General features: G+C 37.5%; 1 protein-coding gene across 2 annotated transcripts in view; it reads right to left on the bottom strand.

Moving 5' to 3' along the window:
• MTREX (Mtr4 exosome RNA helicase) overlaps positions 1-23,605 on the bottom strand; it is a 126,356-nt gene that overhangs the window by 86,573 nt on the left and 16,178 nt on the right. The window contains exons 4-6 of one of the 2 annotated variants that reach the window (XM_005556905.5): positions 20,224-20,286; positions 18,869-18,981; positions 982-1,156 (exon numbers count right to left, since the gene is read on the bottom strand). In XM_005556905.5, coding sequence (XP_005556962.1) covers positions 982-1,156; positions 18,869-18,981; positions 20,224-20,286 — 351 coding nt within the window. The remainder of the gene's footprint in view (positions 1-981; positions 1,157-18,868; positions 18,982-20,223; positions 20,287-23,605) is intronic. The other variant, XM_045393716.3, reaches the window with a different exon arrangement.

Genomic DNA, 23,605 nt, shown 5'->3' with positions numbered 1-23,605 from the left:
CCACAGATGAAAGAAAGTTCTGAAAATGAAAAACAAACTTCCATGAGGCGACCAAATGAAAAGTGAGCAATGCTTTTGGCTGGTTCTCCAAACCAGAAGCTAATTTATGCTCACCGTTATACCATGTCCTTGGAAAATGCAAAGATATAACTAAAGTATGTACAAAAATACTTAGTAAAGATAGCTAATCATGTCCAAAACTTAAGATATTATAAGTATATGCAAAACTTAACTGCAATTATGGGAAGAAGGTAAACATAATACTGCACTCTTTAGAAAATCAGTTACTCGGCCAGGTGCAGTGGCTCACACCTGTAATCCCAGCACTTTGGGAGGCCGAGGCGGGTGGATCCTGAGGTCAGGAGATTGAGACCATCCTGGCTAACACGGTGAAATCCCGTCTCTACTAAAAATACAAAAAATTAGCTGGGCGTGGTGGTGAGGGCCTGTAGTCCCAGCTACTCGGGAGGCTGAGGCAGGAGAATGGCGAGAACCCAGGAGGCGGAGCTTGCAGTGAGCCAAGATCGTGCTACTGCACTCCAGCCTAGGTGACAGAGCGAGACTCCATCTCAAAAATAAATAAATAAATAAATAAATATCAGTTACTCGTCTACCTGTATCAACACTCAGATATAGAAGGCAAAGTCACATGAAGAGTCACTATTTACATAAAACTACATATTCAAATCCTTTAAACTATGTATATAAAACCAATAAAATATTGTCATGTCACCGACAGTAATAAACTTTAAAAATACTTGAAGAAAAAATGTATCTATGAGACAAATAACAAAGTATGGTAATGTAGAAATTTAATATTATCAGAACATTTTAAGATAAATTTTATCCATTTTGCCTAAGTCTAATGAGAAAATAAAGTATTATACTTAAGTAGAGCAACCAATAAAACATCACGTTTTAACTGAATAGTCACATTAATTTAATTAAAAACGAAGTCAGATGAGGCACTGTATGAATTACCTCTGTGGTCATAACAAGACAAGATGCCGTAGGATTAATAGTAACATCACCAGTCATCAAACCAACGTCTTGAAATTCTTCATACATTTCACGGTATTTTTGGTTACTCAGAGCCTTAATTGGGCTGGTAAATATTACACGCTGCTTTTCCCTTAAGGCCAATGCGATGGCATACCTACAAATGTGAAAACAAATAATCATAAAACTTTTCCTTTAAATTATGACTTTAAAAATTGTTAATATTTAAATTGTGTCCAAATTTTCCCTAATTACTTATCTTGAATGGACTTTGAAGAACAGTAACACCATATGTATTATACTAATAATTATAATAAATATGACATAGAGTGATCTAAAACCATTTTAACTCTAGTCACTTAATCACTAATACTAATAGATCACTAACATTTACCCTATTTCTTGCAAGGAAAACACCTATGGTTCTAAGATGGGTCTACAAAAGTTCAGAGCCTCTGTTCATACATACACAGATGATAAAGTGCTTATAGCCCCTGGAGAATGAAGTGTTTCCTCAAGTTTCACAAATAAGTTCATCTATATGTATTCTTTGCCCACACATAACAGTTAACAAGTCAGTCCTCTGAAAATTATGGTAGGTTCTGATTACGGAAAATTTTTTCCATAGCTATTAGCAGAACACAATAGAGCAGTTTTGTTGTTCTTTAAATATAGACAATGACATCATCATTAAATTTAACATTATAGTAGATCCTCCTTATTATTCAGCTCCTGCCCAGAATAGGCTTATTATAATGTATTTGGGGAAATAAAAATAACATTCATCCCAGTCATCCCCCAAAATAGTGAAATAAGCATTTTTTTAAAAATCGGGAAGTTGTCTAAACATCAAATATGAATTTTAAGAAATATACATGAAACAGAAATGCTACATACATTATCTAAACTTTTCAAGAAAAAAAATTGCAAGGTATAAAAAGAAATAGGAAAGTATGATCCGCATGTAGGAAAAAAGAAGCAGTCACAAGAAATTGTCTCAAAAAGGAACCAAAACTATTAACAACATAATCAAATGGAAAGTCTATAGATTAGGCCGGGTGCAGTGGCTCACACCTATAATCTTAGTATTTAGGGAGGCTGAGGTGGGTGGATCACATGAGGCCAGGAGTTCGAGACCAGACTGGCCAACATGGGGAAACGCTGTCTCTACTTAAAATACAAAAATTAGTCAGGTGTGGTGGGGTACATTTGTAATCTCAGCTACTTGGCAGGCTGAAGAAGGAGAACTGCTTGAATCCAGGAGGTGGAGGTTGCAGTGAGCCAACATCACGTCACTGTACTCCAGCCTGGGAAAAATTCACTAGATGGGCCCAAAAGCAGATCTGTGATGACTGTTATCAATGAACATGAAGATAAATTGAGATAAATTATCAAATCTGAAGAGAAAAAGAAATAGAAGAAAAAGAGACACTTAGAGATCTGCAAGACATCCTCAAGTATCCCAAAGGAAATTCCAAAATGAGACAGAGGTAGGAAAAAAAAGTAACAATAAAAAATTTCATTTGTTTAAAAGACATTACTCTAGAGATCCAAGAAGCTCAATTAACACAGGAGGAAAAAGCAAAAAAGAACCATACCTAGAAACATCATAAACTGCTAAATGACAAAGCCAAAGAGAGTCTTTGAAAAACTGCAACAGAAAAACTCAACACATAAAAGAGAACAACATAATTAAGGCTGACTTCTCACCAGAAACAATGGAGTAGAATGAAACAGTTATCAGTAGAATAATGTATCTGGAGTTGAAGGGGAAAAAAAATCTGTCAACCAGGAACTCTATATCCAGTGACACTGTCCTTCAAAAATGAAAGCAAAATAAAACTACTCTGTAAGACATATTTGTTAAAAACCCTTCGAACTGAAAAGAAACAAAACCATAAAACAGAACAATTAAGACTATTTATGTATATAAAAGCATATATAAAACTTTTATCATTTAATATTTTTAGAAAACACAATTTAAAGCAATGATTATATTGTATTACAGATACCGTATTACTAGATTTACAGCATATGTAGTTGAAATATGTAAGAGAGTATTAAATAGTATAAAAATGAGAAGAAAATATTAGGGCAAGTTTTCAGTATTTTCCATAAATTGTGATTGTGATTTAGTTAAACCTGAACACTGTAAGCCCCAAAATAACCACTAAAAACATAACTCAAAGAAAGCTAAAAAGTCAAAAGAGAAATTAAAATGGTACACTAAAAGATATTTGTTAAACAGAATAGAAGTAAAGGAGTAAAAATAAGGATTAAAAAAACCATGAGAAATATACCAAAAGACTCCCAAAACCAACAACAAAAGGCAAATATAAATCCAACCAAATCAATCATTAAGTTAAATTACTGAAATTTCATGAAGTATTTTCTCTAAGCACAAATTAAATTAGAAATAACAAATGGCTAAGTATATGGAAAATCATGTTTGAAAAGTAAACAACATACGAGGGAACCAAGAGAAATGAAAAAATGGAATGAAAATGAAACACAGTATTATCAGTTTACAGGATGCATTTTAAGCAGTACTAAGAGGGAAATTTTATAGTTTTATAGAAAAACTTATATTAAACATAAAGAATTATCTAAAACTTCAAGAAATTTCTACACCAGGCACAGTGGCTCACAGCTGTAATCCCAGCACTTTGGGAGGCAGGGACGGGGGAATTGCTGAGCCTAGGTGTTCAAGAGCAGCCTGGGCATCATGGCAAAATCCCATCTCTTAAAAAAAAAGTATATACTTGGCCAGGTGTGGTGGCTCGCACCTGTAATCCTAGCACTTTGGGAGGCTGAGGCAGGAGGACTGCTTGAGCCCAGAAGTTCAAGACCAGTCTGGCCAACACAGACCCTGTTGTCTCTACAAAAAAAAAAAAAAAAAAAAAAAATCAAAATCAAAATTAAATAAATAAATAAAATTTAAAAATTAGCTGGGTGTGGCAGCACATGTCTGTACTCCCAGCTACTAAGGAGGCTGAGGTGGGAGCATCAACTGAGCCTGGGAAGTTGAGGCTGTAGTGAGCCATAATCATGTCACTGCATTCCAACCTGGTTGAGACTCTGTCTCATAAAAGAAAAAAAGAAATTTCTGGATAGACACGGTATACCAAAATTGGCTTTAATAAATGGGAAATTAAATTAGGAACTAAAAATCTTCCCACAAAGAAATGCCTAGGCTTAAATGGCTTCACTAGTGAATTCTATCAAACATTTAAGAAGTATGCCAAATACACAAAGCCTTACAGAAAACAGACCAGGAGGGAACACTTCCAGCTTCCAGTTTACTTTAAGAGATCAGTAATACCCTGACACCAATGCTAAAGACTTTGTAAGAAAATGACATACCATTAATCCTCATGATGACACAAAAGTCTAGAATAAAAGAGTCAGCTCCCTACACATGCAGGTTCGGAGGACTGAAAATATACTACTGTATTTGCAAAATGAGGAACCCATGGATACGGAGAGACAACTATTCATATCTGAAGGTTCCACAGGGCCTACTGCAGAAATTTGAGCTTCTGTGGATTCTGCTATATGAGGGGGTCTGGGAACCAATCCTCCTTGGATAATGAGTGACAACCATACTGGCAAACTGAAATTGGCAACATACACAAATGATCATCTGCCGTAAACAACCAGATTTAGTCCAGGAATACAAGGTTGGTTTAAAAATCAGAAAATTTCTCTAAGAGAATAAAAAGCTAATACCACATGATTTCCTCAATAGATGTAAAAATTCATTTCACAAAATACAACATATTTTGATAAAAACTCTCAATTTTTTGTTTACTTTCATTTATTCCCTACTAAGACCAGAAAGAAACAACCTCATTCTCATAAAGAGCAACCAGCGAAAAACAGCTAATATCATAATTAATGTTGAAAGACTGAACGTTTTCTTCCTCATATCAGAAATAAGGCAAGGATGTCCACTCTCACTACTATCCAATATTGTACTAGATATTGCCAATGCAATAAAAAAGACACACATATTGAAAAAGAAGTAAAACTGTCTTTTTTCACAGGCAATGTTACCATCTATAGAAAAGTCATATGGAATGTACAAAAAAGTTAATAAAACTTAAGGAAACATAATGAGGTTGCTGGATAAAATATCAATATATAGGCCGGGCGTGGTGGCTCACGCCTGTAATCCCAGCACTTTGGGAGGCCAAGGCGGGTGGATCATGAGGTCAGGAGATGGCGGCCATCCAGGCTAACACTGTGAAATCCCGTCTTTACTAAAAAATACAAAAAAAAATTAGCCGGGCAAGGTGGCAGACGCCTGTAGTCCCAGCTACTCGGGAGGCTGCTGCAGGAGAATGGCATGAACCCAGGAGGCGGAGATTGCAGTGAGCCGATATTGTGCTACAGCACTCCAGCCTGGGCGACAGAGCAGGACTCCATCTCAAAAAAAAAAAACAACAAACTGTATTTCATTATACACGCTATTGGCAATCCAAATATAACCTTAAGGAAAAATGTGGAGGTGGCACCCAAGATGGCCAAATAAGAACAGCTCCAGCCTCCAGCTCCCCTGAGTGACACAGAAGACAGGTGATTTCTGCATTTTCAACTGAGGTACCGGGTTCATCTCACTGGGGCGTGTCAGACAGCCCATGCTGGTCAGTGGGTGCAGCCCGACCAGAGAGAGCTAAAGCAGGATGAGGCATCGCCTCACCTGGGAAGGGCAAGGGGGAAGGGAATTCCTTTTCCTACCGAGGGAAACTGAGACACACAACACCTGGAAAATCGGGTAACTCCCACCCTAATACTGTGCTTTACCAAGGGTCTTAGCAAACGGCACACCAGGAGATTATATCCCACACCTGGCCCAGAGGGTCCCACGCCCACGGAGCCTCCCTCATTGATAGCACAGCAGTCTGAGATCTAACTGCAAGGCGGCAGCCAGGCTGGGGGAGGGGCGCCTGCCATTGCTGAGGCTTAAGTAGGTAAACAAAGCCGCTGGGAAGCTCGAATTGGGTGGAGCCCACCACAGCTCAAGGAGGCCTGCCTGCCTCTGTAGACTCCTCCTCTGGGGACAGGGCATAGCTAAACAAAAGGCAGCAGAAACCTCTGCAGATGTAAATGTCCCTGTCTGACAGCTTTGAAGAGAGCAGTGGTTCTCCCAGCATGGAGGCTGAGATCTGAGAACAGACAGACCGCCTGCTCAAGTGGGTCTCTGACCCCTGAGTAGCCTAACTGGGAGACATCCCCCACTAGGTGCAGACCCACACCTCACACCTCACACGGCTGGGTACACCTCTGAGACGAAGCTTCCACAGCAAGAATCAGACAGCAACACTTGCTGTTCAGCAATATTCTATATTCTGCAGCCTCTACTGCTGATACCCAGGCAAACCGGGTCCGGAGTGGACCTCAAGCAAACTACAACAGATCTGCAGCTGAGGGTCCTGACTGTTAGAAGGAAAACTAACAAACAGAAAGGACACCCACAAAAAAATCCCATCAGTATGTCACCATCATCAAAGACCAAAGGCAGATAAAACCACGAAGATGGGGAAAAAGCAGTGCAGAAAAGCTGGAAATTCAAGAAATCAGAGCGCATCTCCCCCTCCTAAGGAACGCAGCTCATCACCAGCAATGGAACAAAGCTGGATGGAGAATGACTTTTACAAGTTGAGAGAAGAAGGCTTCAGTCGATCAAACTTCTCAGAGCTAAAGGAGGAACTACGTACCCAGTGCAAAGACACTAAAAACTTTGAAAAAAGAATGGAAGAATGGATAACTAGAATAATCAATGCAGAGAAGACCATAAACGAACTGATAGAGATTAAAACCATGACATGAGAACTACGTGACAAGTGCACAAGCTTCAGTAACCGACTTGATCAACCGGAAGAAAGAGTATCAGTGATTGAAGATCAAATGAATGAAATGAAGCGAGTAGAGAAGTGTAGAGAAAAAACAGGAAAAAGAAATGAACAAAGCCTCCAAGAAATATGGGATTATGTGAAAAGACCAAATCTACGTCTGATTGGTGTGCCTGAAAGTGATGGGGAAAATGTATTCAAGTTGGAAAACACTCTGCAGGATATCATCCAGGAGAACTTCCCCAACCTAGTAAGGCAGGCCAACATTCAAACTCAGGAAATACAGAGAATGCCACAAAGATAATCCTCGAGAAGAGCAACTCCAAGACACATAATAGTCAGAGTCACCAAAGTTGAAATGAAGGAAAACACATTAAGGGCAGCCAGAGAGAAAGGTGGGGTTACCCACAAAGGGAAGCCCATCAGAATAACAGCAGATCTCTCAGCAGAAACTCTACAAGCCAGAAGAGACTAGGGGCCAATATTCAACATTTTTAAAGAAAAGAATTTTCAACCCAGAATTTCATATCCAGCCAAACTAGGTTTCATAAGTGAAGGAGAAATAAAATCCTTTACAGACAAGCAAATGCTTAGAGATTTTGTCACCACCAGGCCTGCCCTACAAGAGATCCTGAAGGAAGCACTAAACATGAAAAGGAACAACAGGTACCAGCCATTGCAAAAACATGCCAAAATGTAAAGACCATCGATGCTAGGAAGAAACTGCATCAACTAACAAGCAAAATAACCAGCTAATATCATAATGACAGGATCAAGTTCACACATAACAGTATTAACCTTAAATGTAAATGAACTAAATGGCCCAATTAAGAGACACAGACTGACAAACTGGATAAAGAGTCAAGACCCATCAGTTTGCTGTATTCAGGAGACAAGTCTCACATGCAGAGACACACATAGGCTCAAAATAAAGGGATGGAGGAAGATCTACCAAGCAAATGGAAAACAAAAAAAAGCAGGGGTTGCAATCCTAGTCTCTGATAAAATAGACTTTAAACCATCAAAGATCAAAAGAGACAAAGAAGGCCATTACATAAGGGTAAAGGGATCAATTCATCAAGAAGAGCTAACTATCCTAAATATATATGCACCCAATATAGGAGCACCCAGATTCATAAAGCAAGTCCTTAGAGACATACAAAGAGACTTAGACTCCCATGCAATAATAATGGGAGACTTCAACACCCCACTGTCAATATTAGACAGATCAACGAGACAGAAAGTTAACAAGGATATCCAGGAATTGAACTTACCTCTGCACCAAGCGGACCTAATAGACATCTACAGAACTCTCCACCCCAAATCAACAGAATATACATTCTTCTCGGCACCGCATCGCACTTATTCCAAAATTTGACCACATAGTTGGAAGTAAAGCACTCCTTAGCAAATGTAAAAGAACAGAAATTATAACAAACTATCTCTCAGACCACAGTGCAATCAAACTAGAACTCAGGACTAAAAAACTCAATCAAAATCGCTCAACTACATGGAAACTGAACAACATGCTCCTGAATGACTACTGGGTACACAATGAAATTAAGGCAGACATAAAGATGTTCTTTGAAACCAATGAGGACAAAGATACAACATACCAGAATCTCTGGGACACATTTAAAGCAGTGTGTAGAGGGAAATTTATAGCACTAAATGCCCACAAGAGAAAGCAGGAAAGATCTAAAATCAACACCCTAACATCACAATTAAAAGAACTAGAGAAGCAAGAGGAAACACATTCAAAAGCTAGCAGAAGGCAAGAAATGACTAAGATCAGAGCAGAACTGAAGGAGATAGAGACACAAAAAACCCTCAAAACATCAATGAATCCAGGAGTTGGTTTTTTGAAAAGGTCAACAAAAATGATAGACCGCTAGCAAGACTAATAAAGAAGAAAAGAGAGAAGAATCAAATAGATGCAATAAAAAACAATAAAGGGGATATCACCACCAACCCCACAGAAATACAAACTACCATCAGAGAATACTATAAACACCTCTACGCAAATAAACTAGAAAACCTTGAAGAAATGGATAATTTCCTGGACACTTACACTCTCCGAAGACTAAACCAGGAAGAAGTTGAATCCCTGAATAGACCAATAGCAGGCTCTGAAATTGAGGCAATAATTAATAGCCTACCAACCAAAAAAAGGCCGGGACCAGATGGATTCACAGCCGTATTCTCCCAGAGGTACAAGGAGGAGCTAGTACCATTCCTTCTGAAACTATTCCAATCAATAGAAAAAGAGGGAATCCTCCCTAACTCATTTTATGAGGCCAACATCATCCTGATACCAAAGCCTGGCAGAGACACAACAAAAACAGAGAATTTTAGACCAATATCCCTGATGAACATCGATGCAAAAATCCTCAATAAAATACTGGCAAACCGAATCCAGCAGCACATCAAAAAGCTTATCCACCATGATCAAGTGGGCTTCATCCTTGGGATGCAAGGCTGGTTCAACATACGCAAATCAATAAATGTAATCCAGCATATAAACAGAACCAAAGACAAAAACCACATGATTATCTCAATACATGAAGAAAAGGCCTTTGACAAAATTCAACAGCCCTTCATGCTAAAAACTCTCAATATATCTGGTATTGATGGAACGTATCTCAAAATAATAAGGGCTATTTATGACAAACCCACAGCCAATATCATACTGAAAGGGCAAAAACTGGAAGTATTCCCTTTGAAAACTGGCACAAGACAGGGATGCCCTCTCTCACCACTCCTATTCAACATAGTGTTGGAAGTTCTGGCTAGGGCAATCAGGCAAGAGAAAGAAATCAAGGGTATTCAGTTAGGAAAAGAAGTCAAATTGTCCCTGTTTGCAGATGACATGATTATATATTTAGAAAACCCCATCGTCTCAGCCCCAAATCTCCTTAAGCTGATAAGCAACTTCAGCAAAGTCTCAGGATACAAAATCAATGTGCAAAAATCACAAGCATTCTTATACACCAGTAACAGACAAACAGGGAGCCAAATCATGAATGAACTCCCATTCACAATTGCTTCAAAGAGAATAAAATACCTAGGAATCCAACTTTCAAGAGATGTAAAGGACCTCTTCAAGGAGAAGTACAAACCACTGCTCAGTGAAATAAGAGGACACAAACAAATGGAAGAACATACCATGCTCATGGATAGGAAGAATCAATATTGTGAAAATGGCCATACTGCCCAAGGTAATTGATAGATTCAATGCCATCCCCATTAAGCTACCAATGGCTTTCTTCACAGAATTGGAAAAAATTGCTTTAAAGTTTACATGGAACCAAAAAAGACCCCGCATTGCCAAGACCATCCTAAGCCAAAAGAACAAAGCTGGAGGCATCACGCTACCTGACTTGAAAATACACTACAAGGCTACAGTAACCAAAACAGCATGGTACTGGTACCAAAACAGAGATATAGACCAATGGAACAGAACAGAGCCCTCAGAAATAATAACACACATCTACAACCATCTGATCTTTGACAAACCTGACAAAAACAAGAAATGGGGAAAGGATTCCCTATTTAATAAATGGTGCTGGGAAAATTGGCTAGCCATAAGTAGAAAGCTGAAACTGGATCCTTTCCTTACTCCTTACACAAAAATCAATTCAAGATGGATTAGAGACTTAAATGTTAGACCTAAAACCATAAAAACTCTAGAAGAAAACCTAGGTAATACCATTCAGGATAAAGGCATGGCCAAGGACTTCAGGTCTAAAACACCAAAAGCAATGGCAACAAAAGCCAAAATTGACAAACGGGATCTAATGAAACTAAAGAGCTTCTGCACAGCAAAAGAAACTACCATCAGAGTGAACAGGCAACCTACAGAATGGGAGAATATTTTTGCAATCTACTCATCTGACAAAGGGCTAATATCCAGAATCTACAAAGAATTCAAACAAATTTACAAGAAAAAAATAAACAACCCCATCAAAAAGTGGGCAAAGGATAGGAACAGACACTTCGCAAAAGAAGACATTCATACAGCCAACAGACACATGAAAAAATGCTCATCATCACTGGCCATCAGAGAAATGCAAATCAAAACCACAATGAGACACCATCTCACACCAGTTAGAATGGCAATCATTAAGAAGTCAGGAAACAACAGGTGCTGGAGAGGATGTGGAGAAATAGGAACACTTTTACACTGTTGGTGGGACTGTAAACTAGTTCAACCATTATGGAAAACAGTATGGCGATTCCTCAAGGATCTAGAACTAGAAACACCATTTGACTCAGCCATCCCATTACTGGGTATATACTCAAAGGATTATAAATCATGCTGCTATAAAGACACATGCACACGTGAGTTTACTGCAGCACTATTCACAATAGCAAACACTTGGAATCAACCCAAATGTCCATCAGTGACAGACCGGATTAAGAAGATGTGGCACATATACTAATCATGGAATACTAAGGAGCCGTTTTAAAAAAGGATGAGTTTGTGTCCTTTGTAGGGACATGGATGCAGCTGGAAACCATCATTCTCAGCAAACTATCGCAAGAACAGAAAACCAAACACCGCATGTTCTCACTCATAGGTGGGAATTGAACAATGAGATCACTTGGACACAGGAAGGGGAGCATCACATACCGGGGCCTATTGTGGGGAGGGTGGAAGGAGGAGGGAGAGCATTAGGAGATATACCTAATGTAAATGACGAGTTAATGGGTGCAGCACACCAACATGGCACATGTATACTTATGTAACAAACTTGCACGTTGTGCATACATACCCTAGAACTTAAAGTATTAAAAAAAAAAAAAATACAAAAAAAAAAAGAAAAAATGTGATTCACAATAGCATAAACAGAAATACTTGGGAACAGGTTTAAGAAAACATGTATAATACCTATACACTGAAAACTGCAAAATGTTGCTAACAGAAATTAAAGTTGACCTACATAATGGAGAAATATACCATTTTCATGGATTGAAAGAGTCAGTATTGTTAAAATGATAATTTTCCCCAAATTAATTTATAAGTTCAATAAAATCCCTATCAAAATGAAAATGGGCTTTCTGGTTGGAAATTCACAAGCTAATCTTAAAATGCTATTGGAAATACAAAAGACCTAGAAGTGCCCAGTTTTTAGAAAGAATGAAGTTATAAGATTCTCATTACCTAATATCAATACCTACTATAAAGCCACAGTAATCAAAATAGCGTACTAGTGTAAAGACATAACAGAAAGTCCAGAAATAATCCAACACAATTTACGGGTAATTTACTCAGAATTCAATTCAATGGGAAAAGATAGTACTTTCAATTGGAACAATTGTATATCCAAATACAAAAAGGTAAATTGAGACCCTTTCCTCACATCTTACAGGAAAACTAACTTGAGAAGAATCACAGATCTAAATGGAAGAGCTAATACTATGAAATTGCAAAAGGAAAATGAAGAAGAAAATATTTGTGATTTTGGGATAGGCAAAATCACAATTAGGTAATTCTTAGGTATACCAATTGTATGATCACTCTATAAAATATTAAGAAATTAAACATTTAAATTAAAATGCTTTCTCTACAAAAGATAGTCATCAAGAAAACTGAGACAAGTCACAGAATGAAAAACATACTTATAAATCACCTCTGCTTTTAAAAAAACTTGTATGCTAATAAAGAATTCTTACAATGCAATTAAGACCAACAACCCAATTTAATACATCAGCAAGACTGAAATAAACAATTCAAAGATATATAAAGCAATGATAAACATGAAATGATGCTTAACATCCTTAGTCATCACAGAAATGCACATTAAAACTACTCTGTGACATCACTGAAATGGGTATAATAAAAAAAGACAATACCAAGAGTAGGCAAGGATGCAGAGAAACTGGCACCCTCATACATTTCTGGTAGGAATATAAAATGGTACAACCACATTAAAAAATAGTTCAGCAGTCTCCTCAACAGTTAAATACATATTTTCCATAAAATACAGCAATTACATTCCTAGGTATCTACCTTACCTAAGAGAAATGAAAACACAGGTCCACTTAAAGACTTACACATGAATGTTTTTACATCAGTATTATAATGGCCAAAAGATGATCAGTGTTTGCCTGTGGCTAGAGATAGGAATGGGTTTGAATGCAAACACACACAAGAGAACTGAATAGATGTTTTTTAAAACTGGTAAGGGTGCACAATTGTACCGATTTACTAAAACTCACTCAACTACATATTTATGATAGACAAATTTAATGGTAAGTAAATTATATAATAAAGCTATTCACACAGAATAAAAAAATCAGCAGTGTCAGAAAAAGTATTTGGTTTACATACCTAAACAACCTGATACCAACATGTTAGTCCTAGTAGCAGGTTTATAAATAAAATGTTGTACCCTGCTACAGTTAAGAGCTGAAGTAGGAGTTTACCTAAAGTCCTTTAATTACTAGGGAAAATCTTTATGTGAGATCCACGAACCACTCCTTGAAATTGTAACATCTGGTGTGCATATACAATTATGTACCTAATCAGGTTTACTTTTTATTGAAGTGAAATTCACATAACATAAAATTAACCATTTTAAAGTGTATATTTCAGTGGCATTTAGTACATTCATAGTGTTACACAACCAGTACTTCCATCTAATTCCAGTACTTTAATCATCTCCCAAAACACTCTGTACTCACTAAGCAGTTATTCTTTACTCCCCTCCTCTCACCATTCCCTGGCCCCCACCAATATGCTTTATTTCTCTATGGATTTACCTATTCTGGATATTTCACATAAATGGAATCATACAATAAAGCAATTTTTTGACTCCAACTTCTTTTAGTAGGCATAATGTTTTTAAGCATGTATCAGCACTTCATTCCTTTTTATGGCTGAGTAATATTCCACTGTTTGGATATACCACAACTTATTTATCCATTCATCATTCACTGATGGACATCTGGATTGTTTCTACCTTCTGGCTATTGTGAATAGTGCTGCTGTGAAGATTCGTTTAGGTACCTGTTATCAATTATTTGGGGGGTACAAATCTAGGAGTAGAATTGCTGGGTCATATGATAATTCTACATGTAACTTTTTGAAGAACTGCCAGACTGTTTTCCACAGCAAACCTCAATGGGTTTTCAAGTATCTACAATCCTGGTGAATTTCTTAAATTCTCTTTATGATTTCCTAGCCCAAGTTTTAGAGCAGGTTTCAGTATATCTATATGAAAACTTCCTCTTCAGAAAAATCTCTCCTCTTGTAGGAAAAATGAAAGCAAGGTTACACTAATGGCCAAAATTTGAATTAGTATACATATGCTGGCTTTAAATGCATAAAGCACCAAACATACTGCAATTAAATTAGTTTCTCTAAGTGAAAAAATAATTGAACTAAGAGTAGTCAAACCTCTTCTTCTATACCTGTGCCTTAGGAGGAAACTGGTTTGTGACTTAAGCACCTTCTGAACAGGAGTGGACTCTTAAGAAATTCCACGGAACATAACTAGGGTGATAGAGAACCATAATGTGTTTAAGGCCGAGAAACAGATAAAGACTACTCTGCAACTGGCTGATACTGCTGAGATGACAGTATAAGATAACAAACTTCACTCCTCTAACTCAACAAAGAGAAAAACTGAGACTTACACAGCTAAGTCAAGGTCTGAAAGGAATGAATACAGTGACCAGATAAGCCCTGACCAGGAATACAAAATTATTCAGCACCCAACAAGGTAAAATTCACAGTGTTTTAGTATCAATAAAAAAGTGCAAGGTATGCAAAGAAGCAGGAAAATATAACCTGTAATGACAAGGGAAAAAAAATCAATAAAAACAAATCTGAAAATGAGACAGATGACGGAATTAGGAATTAATAATACAATGATCTGATAAGCCAAGGTCTGGAAGGAACTAATAATAAATAAGATAACCAGATAAGGAAAAAAATATTCCAGGATTCATGAATTATTCTGACCACTGCTATGATTTAAATGGCCCCTACAAAATGTATGTAGAAATTTAATTGCCAAAGTAATGGTATTTGGAAGTAGGGCCTTTAAGAGGTGATGAGGTCACGAAAGCTCCATCTTCATGAATATACTAATTATATTATCTTGGGAGGGGATTATCAAGGGGATGGGCCCCAGTTAAAAGGACAAGTTCGGCCCGATTTCCTCTCCCTTTCTTGCCATGGGATGACTCTCGCCAGAGGCCTGTGTCATGTTCTTGGTTTTCTCAGCTTCCAGAACTATGAGCTAAATAAACTTCCTTTCTTTATAAATTACCCAGTCTGTGGTATTCTGTTATAGCAGAATATAGCAACAGAAAATAGACCAAGACAACCACCATGCCAAGGTGAAATGGCTGATGAACAGGATGATTGGTGCCATTTTTTATGTTTCTTTTCTCTATAGTCTTCTTTACTCTTTATCTCCTGTTAAGAGTACCTAATTCAGCTACTCCACTGGAAAAGTCATAGAGAAATATGTTATAAATTGTAAAAGTTAAACCAAAAGAGTCAATCTACAAGAGATTGCAAAATGCCATCCACATCAATGAGCACCATCCATCCACTTTTAGAATGGTCCAGTGCCTATCAAACATTAATATTCATCACCTGGTGATCTTATTAAAATGTAGATTCTGAAGCAGCAGTTACAGGGTGGGGCTAGAGATTCTGCCTAACAAGTTCCCAGGTATTATCAAGGACTATACTTTGAGTAGCAAGACTACACAATCTTGGTTATCAAATATATTTTACAAGAACAGGAACCTACCAAAATACGTGAACTACTGTAGTAATACATAATGTACACTAAAAACAACACAGAAAACATCCACTTACACCAAGATGGAGTAATAGAAACTGGCTTTACCCACTCACCTGAAACAATGATAAACAGAACAAAATATATGAAACAGTGGTTTCATACACTGGATATAAGAACAGTACACCCCGAGAGACAGAAAACAAAGTAGGTAATCCAAAATTACTGCCTAGATTTTCCAAACTGCAGTTCTAAGATGGGGAACCAAGGTAAACCCTGGAAGTTTCCCTAAGTTGAACAGACCAAGATCGTAGTGTGTGAAGGAAAGGGAGCTGGAGTTTGCAGGGCAGAATACCAGAGAAGACAACTGCAAAGAGAAGGCTCTGAAAATCTGGTGAGCATCTGCAAGTCTCCAGGTAGTAATGATCTGTGAATAAGTCTTAAGAAATTATCTGAGGCCAGGGAAAAACCAATCAAGAGGAGAAAAGATAAAAATTATCAATTCTTATACATGACTGGCAGAAATGTGGTTTCCCACCAGCTAGAATGGAAAACCTCAGAATTCACAAGACACTGCATAGAATACTGAGAAAAATACTGACTAAGTAGTGGGGAAAATCAGCCCTAGCTAAACACTATTCTAGTCACGCCTAAAAAAGTCATAAAAGTAAGCCTCAAAAGGATATTTTTTCCAAGCAACTTAATTATACCTCAGATCAAATCTCATAAATATGTACAAAAATGCAAAAGTATTCAGTACCCAACAAGGTAAAACTCACGTTTTGGCATGCAATAAAAAAGTATCAGGTACGTCAACATGCAGGAAAACACAGTCTATAATAAAATTTTTTTAAAAATCAATAAAATCAGATCCAAAAATGAGACAGATGATAGAATTAGTAAACAAGGATATTAAAAGTTACTATAACAATACTCTATATGCTCAAGAAAGTTGAGGAAAATTAAACAGCATGTTAAGTAAAAAAACGGAAAACACCAAAAGACCCAAATCAAAATTTTACAGATGAAAACTCTTAAGTGTCTGAGGTTAAAAAACACACTGGCTAGTATTAAAAGCAGATTAAGACATTGCAATTAAAAAAAAAAACAGTGAATAAACCTGAAGTCACAGCAATAGAAACTATCCAAAATGAAACACAGAAACCAAAAATAAAATTATAATAAATAAGCACAGCTTCAGTGGGCTGTGAACAACTTAAAGGGGCCTGATGTAAGTATAACCAGAGTCCTCAAAGAAATAAAGGTAAGGGCAATATTTGCAGTAAAAAATGTCTGAAATTTCCCCCAATTTAATGAAAACTATAACAAATCCACACATCTAAGAAACCCTACAAACTCAAGTATAAGAAACATGAGGGAAAAAAAAAAAAAACTATCTCAGTCACATTATAATCAAGAAGTCAGTGATTAAAAAAAAAAAAAAACCAAAGAAGCAGGAAAGTCAACCCATCAATGAGACCAGGAAATAACACAGATAAAAATAGTAACAAGGACATTTAAAGTTTTTGTAACTGTACCCTATCTGTTCAAGAAGATAGGATTGCATTTCTATAAACTAGAAATAGAAGAAAACATTAAGAAAAAAAGGAAGCTAAAAAAAGCTAAGACATGGAAGAAAACAAAAATAAACTGAACTTCTAGCAAAGAAAATATAATATCTGAGATGAAAAATGCATTCAGTTCATGCCTGTAAGCCCAGCACTTTGGGAGACCAAGGCAGGATAATCACCTGAGCCCAGGAGTTTGAGACCAGTGTAGGCAACATAGCAAGATTTCATCCCCACAAATTATCAAAAACTTAGCCAGTCATGGTGGCGCATGCCTGCGGTCCCAGCTACTCGGGAGGCTGAGTTGGACTGCCTGCGCCCAGAAGTTTGAGAATGCAAATGAGCTGTATTTGTGCCACTGCACTCCAGCCTGGGTGACAGAGCAAGACCCTGCCTCAAAAAAAAAAAAAAAAAAAAAAAAAAAAAGCAGCACTCAATGAGATTAACAGCAGATTTGAAAATTTAGAAGCAAAGATTAATAAATTTAAAGACATTGCATCAAAAATGACCCAAAACTGAAACTCAAAAGAAAAAAAAAATGAATATAGTATCAGTGAGTATTGAGACAACTTTAAGTGGCCCAATATAGAGTCCTTGAACAAGAGCACTGAGGACTGCAAAAAAAACCCTAAGACAAGAAAAAAAATGCAAAAATAACAACAAGGTACATAAAAAACAAACTGCTTAAAATCAATGATCAAAATAAATATTAAAAGCAGCCAGAGGAAAAAAGACACATTATGTACAGAGGATCAAAGGTATACTGGGATTTCTTGTCATAAACTATGCAAGTCAAAAGCCAGTCTTAAAAGAAAATTACAATTCTATACCAAAGGAAAATACCTCTCAAAAATAAAAAAGTAAAAGATTTTCTCATCAGTAGAACTGCACTATAATAAAATGCTAAAGGCATTTCTTCAGATAAAAGGGAAATGATGCTGTACAGAAAACAAGATCAAACGTCACTTATCAGACATGTCAAATTATTTAAGAAACATATTATTATTTAAGAAACATATCAAAAACATGGCCAGGCATAGTAGCTCATGCCTGTAATCCCAGCAATTTGGGAGGCCAAGGTGGGACGACTGCTTGACCCCAGGAGTTTGAGACCAGCCTGTTTGAGCGTGAGACCCTGTGTTGTCTCTCAACAAAAATAAAAAATTAGACAGGTGTGATGGTGCATGCTTTTAGTACCATCTACTAGGGAGGCTGAGGCAGGCAGATTGCCCGAGCCCAGAGGTCAAGGCTGCAGCGAGCCATGACTGCACAGAAGAAAAAAAAAAAATCACGTCAATAGATGCAAAAAAAGCACTTGACAAAATCTAGTATCTAAATATTTTATACACACAGACATACATACATACGCAAACAAAATCTCTGCAAACTAGGAACAGAAGTTCCTCAAACTGATAAATAAAAAGCATCTGTGAAAAACCAACAGGTAATATCATGCTTAATAATGAAAGCCTGAGTGTTTTTCTCCTAATATGAGGAACAAGAAAAGAATGTCCTCTTTTATTACTTCAATTAAACACTATATTAAAGGTTCAATAAGACAAGACATTGTTCAAAAGGGACAAGTAAAACCATCTTTACTTGCAGAAATTAAACAAACAACAAAAAAGAAACTTCTAAAGAGTGAAATAAGACACAAAGTGATTTTAAAAAGAAAGCTACTCACTCGGCGCATACTGTTTTTCCCGCTGATGTATGTGCAGATACTAGAACAGACTGATTATTGTCAACACACTGAATGGCTTCTCTTTGAAAAGCATCAAGAATGAATGGGTATTCCTGTAAAAACAAAATATTAGTATCTGCATAAAAACATCTAGTCGTATCAGAGCATACTTAAAATCAAAACACAAGCAGGCTACCCCCCAAAGCATTCTGGGAGTATTCCTTTATAATTCTATTTAGAAAACATAATACTACACATTAGTGAAAATAAGGAACAGTAAACTACATTTTTGGCCAAACAACATAGAAGCTAATTCTGCTCTCTAATCTTTCGATTATTACATTATGTTGGTACGTATTATATTAATAACAAAATAATCATTACCATTTATCAAAAACAAGCTCTGTGGCCAGGCACTATGTAACACATTTTCCATATATTATTACTAATTTTCACAACAACCCCTATCATAGATATTATTTCCTTTCATAGGCAGGAACTCTGAGGCTCTAAAAAGTGAAGTCTCTCAGTAAAGTTCACTCTGTAGAGGCAGAATATTACATCTATTAGACTTTAAGAGTTTATGCATACTCTACCATACTGCCTTTTTTATTTACAGAAAATTACTTGGAAAATTAAACCTTAAAATTTCTTGGCCTTTTAAGGTCTATCAGGCCTTCAAAACCCGTCTAATAAAAGCAGAGTTCGGGTTTCATTAGAAGCCTGTTAAAACCCTAAAACTATAGGCAAAAACTAGTACGCATGTATTTTTTTCTGTAGAAAGGCTGATAACTTTCATTACATTCTTTTAAAAGGTTGAGAATCACAACTTTAATATTTTAAAATCTCATCACGTGATGGCTGGTTTCCAGCATAGCTGTTAACTGATTCCGTTCTCACTATATTTGTCTTTGGTTGGCTTGTTTTTGATACATACATATGTATGTTCTGGGAAATATAAAAATCTCATTTGAAACAAGAATTTTTTTTTTTTTTTTTTTTTGAGACGGAGTCTCGCTCTGTCGCCCAGGCTGGAGTGCAGTGGCCGGATCTCAGCTCTCTGCAAGCTCCGCCTCCCGGGTTTACGCCATTCTCCTGCCTCAGCCTCCCGAGTAGCTGGGACTACAGGCGCCCGCCACCTTGCCCGGCTAGTTTTTTGTATTTTTTTAGTAGAGACGGGGTTTCACCGTGTTAGCCAGGATGGTCTCGATCTCCCAACCTCGTGATCCGCCCGTCTCGGCCTCCCAAAGTGCTGGGATTACAGGCTTGAGCCACCGCGCCCGGCCTGAAACAAGAATTTTAAGAAAAAGAGAGTCTCACAAAACTATATAAACTGTATCACCCAAAGTACAGACCTTAGCAGCTTTTCCAACTCGAGGTTTAAGTGGTAAATAATCTTCATCTGCAGGAAGCGCAACCTGATAACAAAGTAAAAAAGAAACAAAACAAAACAAAACACCTCACCAACTATTTGACAACTGATGTATTTAGCATTCCATAACGAATGATTGTTTGGAAAATAAAACTGATGAACTAGAATGATGAACTTCAACTGTCTCAGACACTGTAAATCAAATAACTGTCTTTAAGAACAAGGCAAAAAGCTAGTTTCGACACTCAAAAATTACATCTACTTGCTGTCTACAGGTAATAATTGAAAGCTGATGTTTATTTCCCTGAAGAAACTGTGTATTTATTAAAGTTGAAACTACTACAACACAGAAGAATAACAACACAGTGAGTAGAAAACAACATAGAACAAAAAGAGAAACTTTTGAATGCTCATATGCTGACAGGGAATGGCAATTAGAAAAAAGGAGACTCTAGAGATAGTTAAGGGAAAACGAAATTAATAAAGTCTTTGTGCAGTGTGGCGATTCCTCAAGGATCTAGAACTAGAAATACCATTTGACCCAGCAATCTCATTACTGGGTATATACCCAAAGGATTATAAATCATGCTACTACAAAAACACACGCATACGTATGTTTATTGCGGCACTATTCACAACAGCAAAGACTTGGAACCAAGCCAAATGTCCATCAATGACAGACTGAATAAAGAAAATGTGGCACATATACACCATGGAATACTATGCAGCCATAAAAGGTGATGAGTTCATGTCCTTTGCAGGGACATGAATGAAGCTGGAAACCGTCATTCTCAGCAAATTATCACAAGAACACAAAACCAAACACTGCATGTTCTCACTCCTAGGTGGGAGTTGAACAATGAGATCACATGGACACAGGGCAGGGAACATCACACACCGGGGCCTGTAGAGGGGTGGGGGGCTAGGGGAGGGATAGCATTAGGAGAAATACCTAACGAAGGTTGACAAGTTGATGGGTGCAGCAAACCACTGTGACACGTGTATACCCATGTAACAAAATTGCACATTCTGCACATGTACCCCAGAACTTACAGTATAATAATTAAAAATAAATAAAGTCTTTGTGGAGATAGGATAAGATACAACCAACAACACTGGCAGAACAACCATCCTTAGTCTGGAAGGGGAATGTGACAGGTGCAAATAGCCTTGGTGATGGAGGTTATAATCAGAGGACATTTCAACTTGATATCCTCAAGCCTGTGAAGAGGAAAAGTCACCCTGCTGAGAAAGTAAGAAGAAGTGACAAAACGGTGGGCTTAAAGATAATCATGGAGCACAGAAAGGGCTTTTGACCTCTTGAAAATAGAGTTTATTTATTTATTTATCTATTTATTTATTTATTTTTGAGACAGAGTCTTGCTCTGCTGCCCAGGCTTGAGTACAGTGGTGCGATCTCAGCTCACTGCAACCTCCACCTCCCTGGTTCAACAATTTCCCTGCCTCAGCCTCCTGAGTAGCTGGGATTACAGGCACACACCACCACGCTCAGCTAATTTTTTTTGTATTTTTCATAGAGATGGGGTTTCACCATGCCGGCCAGACTGGTCTCAAACTCCTGACCTCAGGCAATCTGCCTGCCTCGCCCTCCCAAAGTGCTGGGATTACAGATGTGAACCACCGCGCCCAGTCATGTTTATGTTTTTCCATCTTTTATAAGCCCAGATAACTGAATAGGGTCTAACATATCTTGAATGATCAAATGGACATCGCATCTGTCAGACACTATGTACTATTTCTAAAACATAAGAGACTTTCGGTAGAAAAATAAATATTTTAAAAGATAAATTTCTAAAAATCATGTCCTTTGCAGTAATATGGATGCAGCTGGAGGCCATCATCCTAAGTGATTTAATGCAGAAACAGAAAATCAAATACTGCATAATTCTTGCTATGTTTAGTGAAAGCTAAACATAGGGTACACATGGACATAAACATAGGAACAATAGACACTGAGGACTCCAAAAGCAGGAAGTGAAAGTGGGAAAGGGTTGAAAAACTATTTAATACCTATTGGGTAGTATGTTCACTATTTGGGTGACAGGTTCAACTGAAGCCCAAACCTCAGCATCACACAATATACCCATGTAACAAACCTGCATATGGCTAGGCACAGTGCCTCACGCCTGTAATCCCAGCACTTTGGGAGGCCAAGACGGGTGGATCACCTGAAGTCAGGAGTTTGAGACCAGCCTGACCAACATGGTGAAACTCAGTCTCTACTAAAAATAAAAATAAAAACTAAAAAATAAAAAAAATTAGCCAGGCGTGGTGGCATGCACCTGTAATCCCAGCTGCTTGGGAGGCTGAGGCAGAAGGATTGCTTGAGTCTGGGATGCGGAGGTTGCAGTGAGCTGAGATCGCATCACTGCACTCCAGCCTGGACGACACAGTTAGACTCTTAAAAAAAAAAAAAAAAAATCAAACCTGCATACGTACCTCCTGAATCTAAAGTTTTTTTTAAAAAAAGATAAGGTTCTAAACCTACATCAAAAGCCTTTTTGTTAATTTGGATTACTCTGCTTATTCAATAGACTTTTAATGAGATTCTCCAATTACCTATAAAAATAACTTGCTATAATGTTTATACTATAATAAAAAGTTTTGAGAAAAAAACAGTGTTATAGTTCCATTATGTCCCTAATGTGTATAAATTCTCACTTCTAAATGGATACAAGCTATCACTGACCACCATCTTGTGGCAGAACAAAGAAACTGCAATTTACCAGTCAATGGCGCAAGACTTGAAATAGCATGGAACCTTCAAAAGTAGCACTGTTACTTAACTTTAGGAGTAGGAATGTTCTAAACACCTACTCTATGCTAGGTACTTTACCTAATTTACTTCTATAATCCTCACAACCACACCACTAGGTAGATCCCTTTATCACAAATTTAAAAACTTCAAAAAAACAATGTTTTTTAATAAACAAAGAAGTTAAGAAATTTACCCAAGATTGGCCTGGCATGGTGGCTCACGCCTGTAATCCCAGCACTTTAGGAGGCTGAGGCAGGTGGATCACGAGGTCAGGAGTCTGAGATCAGCCTGGCCAACAGAGTGAAACCCTGTCTCTACTAAAAATACAAAAATTTAGCCGGGCGTGGTGGTGCCTGCCTGTAATCCCAGCTACCCAGGAGGCTGAGGCAGGAGAATCGCTTGAACCCAAGAGGCAGAGGTTGCAGTGAGCCGAGATCGTGCCATTGCACTCCAGCCTGGGTGATAACAGCGAAATTCAGCCAAAAAAAAAAAAAAGGTTGTTAAAATAAGAAACTTACCCAAGATTATAGTTAGGAAAAATGCTGGGGGAGGATCTGAACCCAAGTTTAATTACAAAGCCCCAACT

Source organism: Macaca fascicularis, chromosome 6 (genome assembly GCF_037993035.2).
Source record: "Macaca fascicularis isolate 582-1 chromosome 6, T2T-MFA8v1.1".
In the NCBI taxonomy this organism is placed as follows: domain Eukaryota; kingdom Metazoa; phylum Chordata; class Mammalia; order Primates; family Cercopithecidae; genus Macaca; species Macaca fascicularis.
This window is presented reverse-complemented; position numbering and strand designations above follow the sequence as displayed.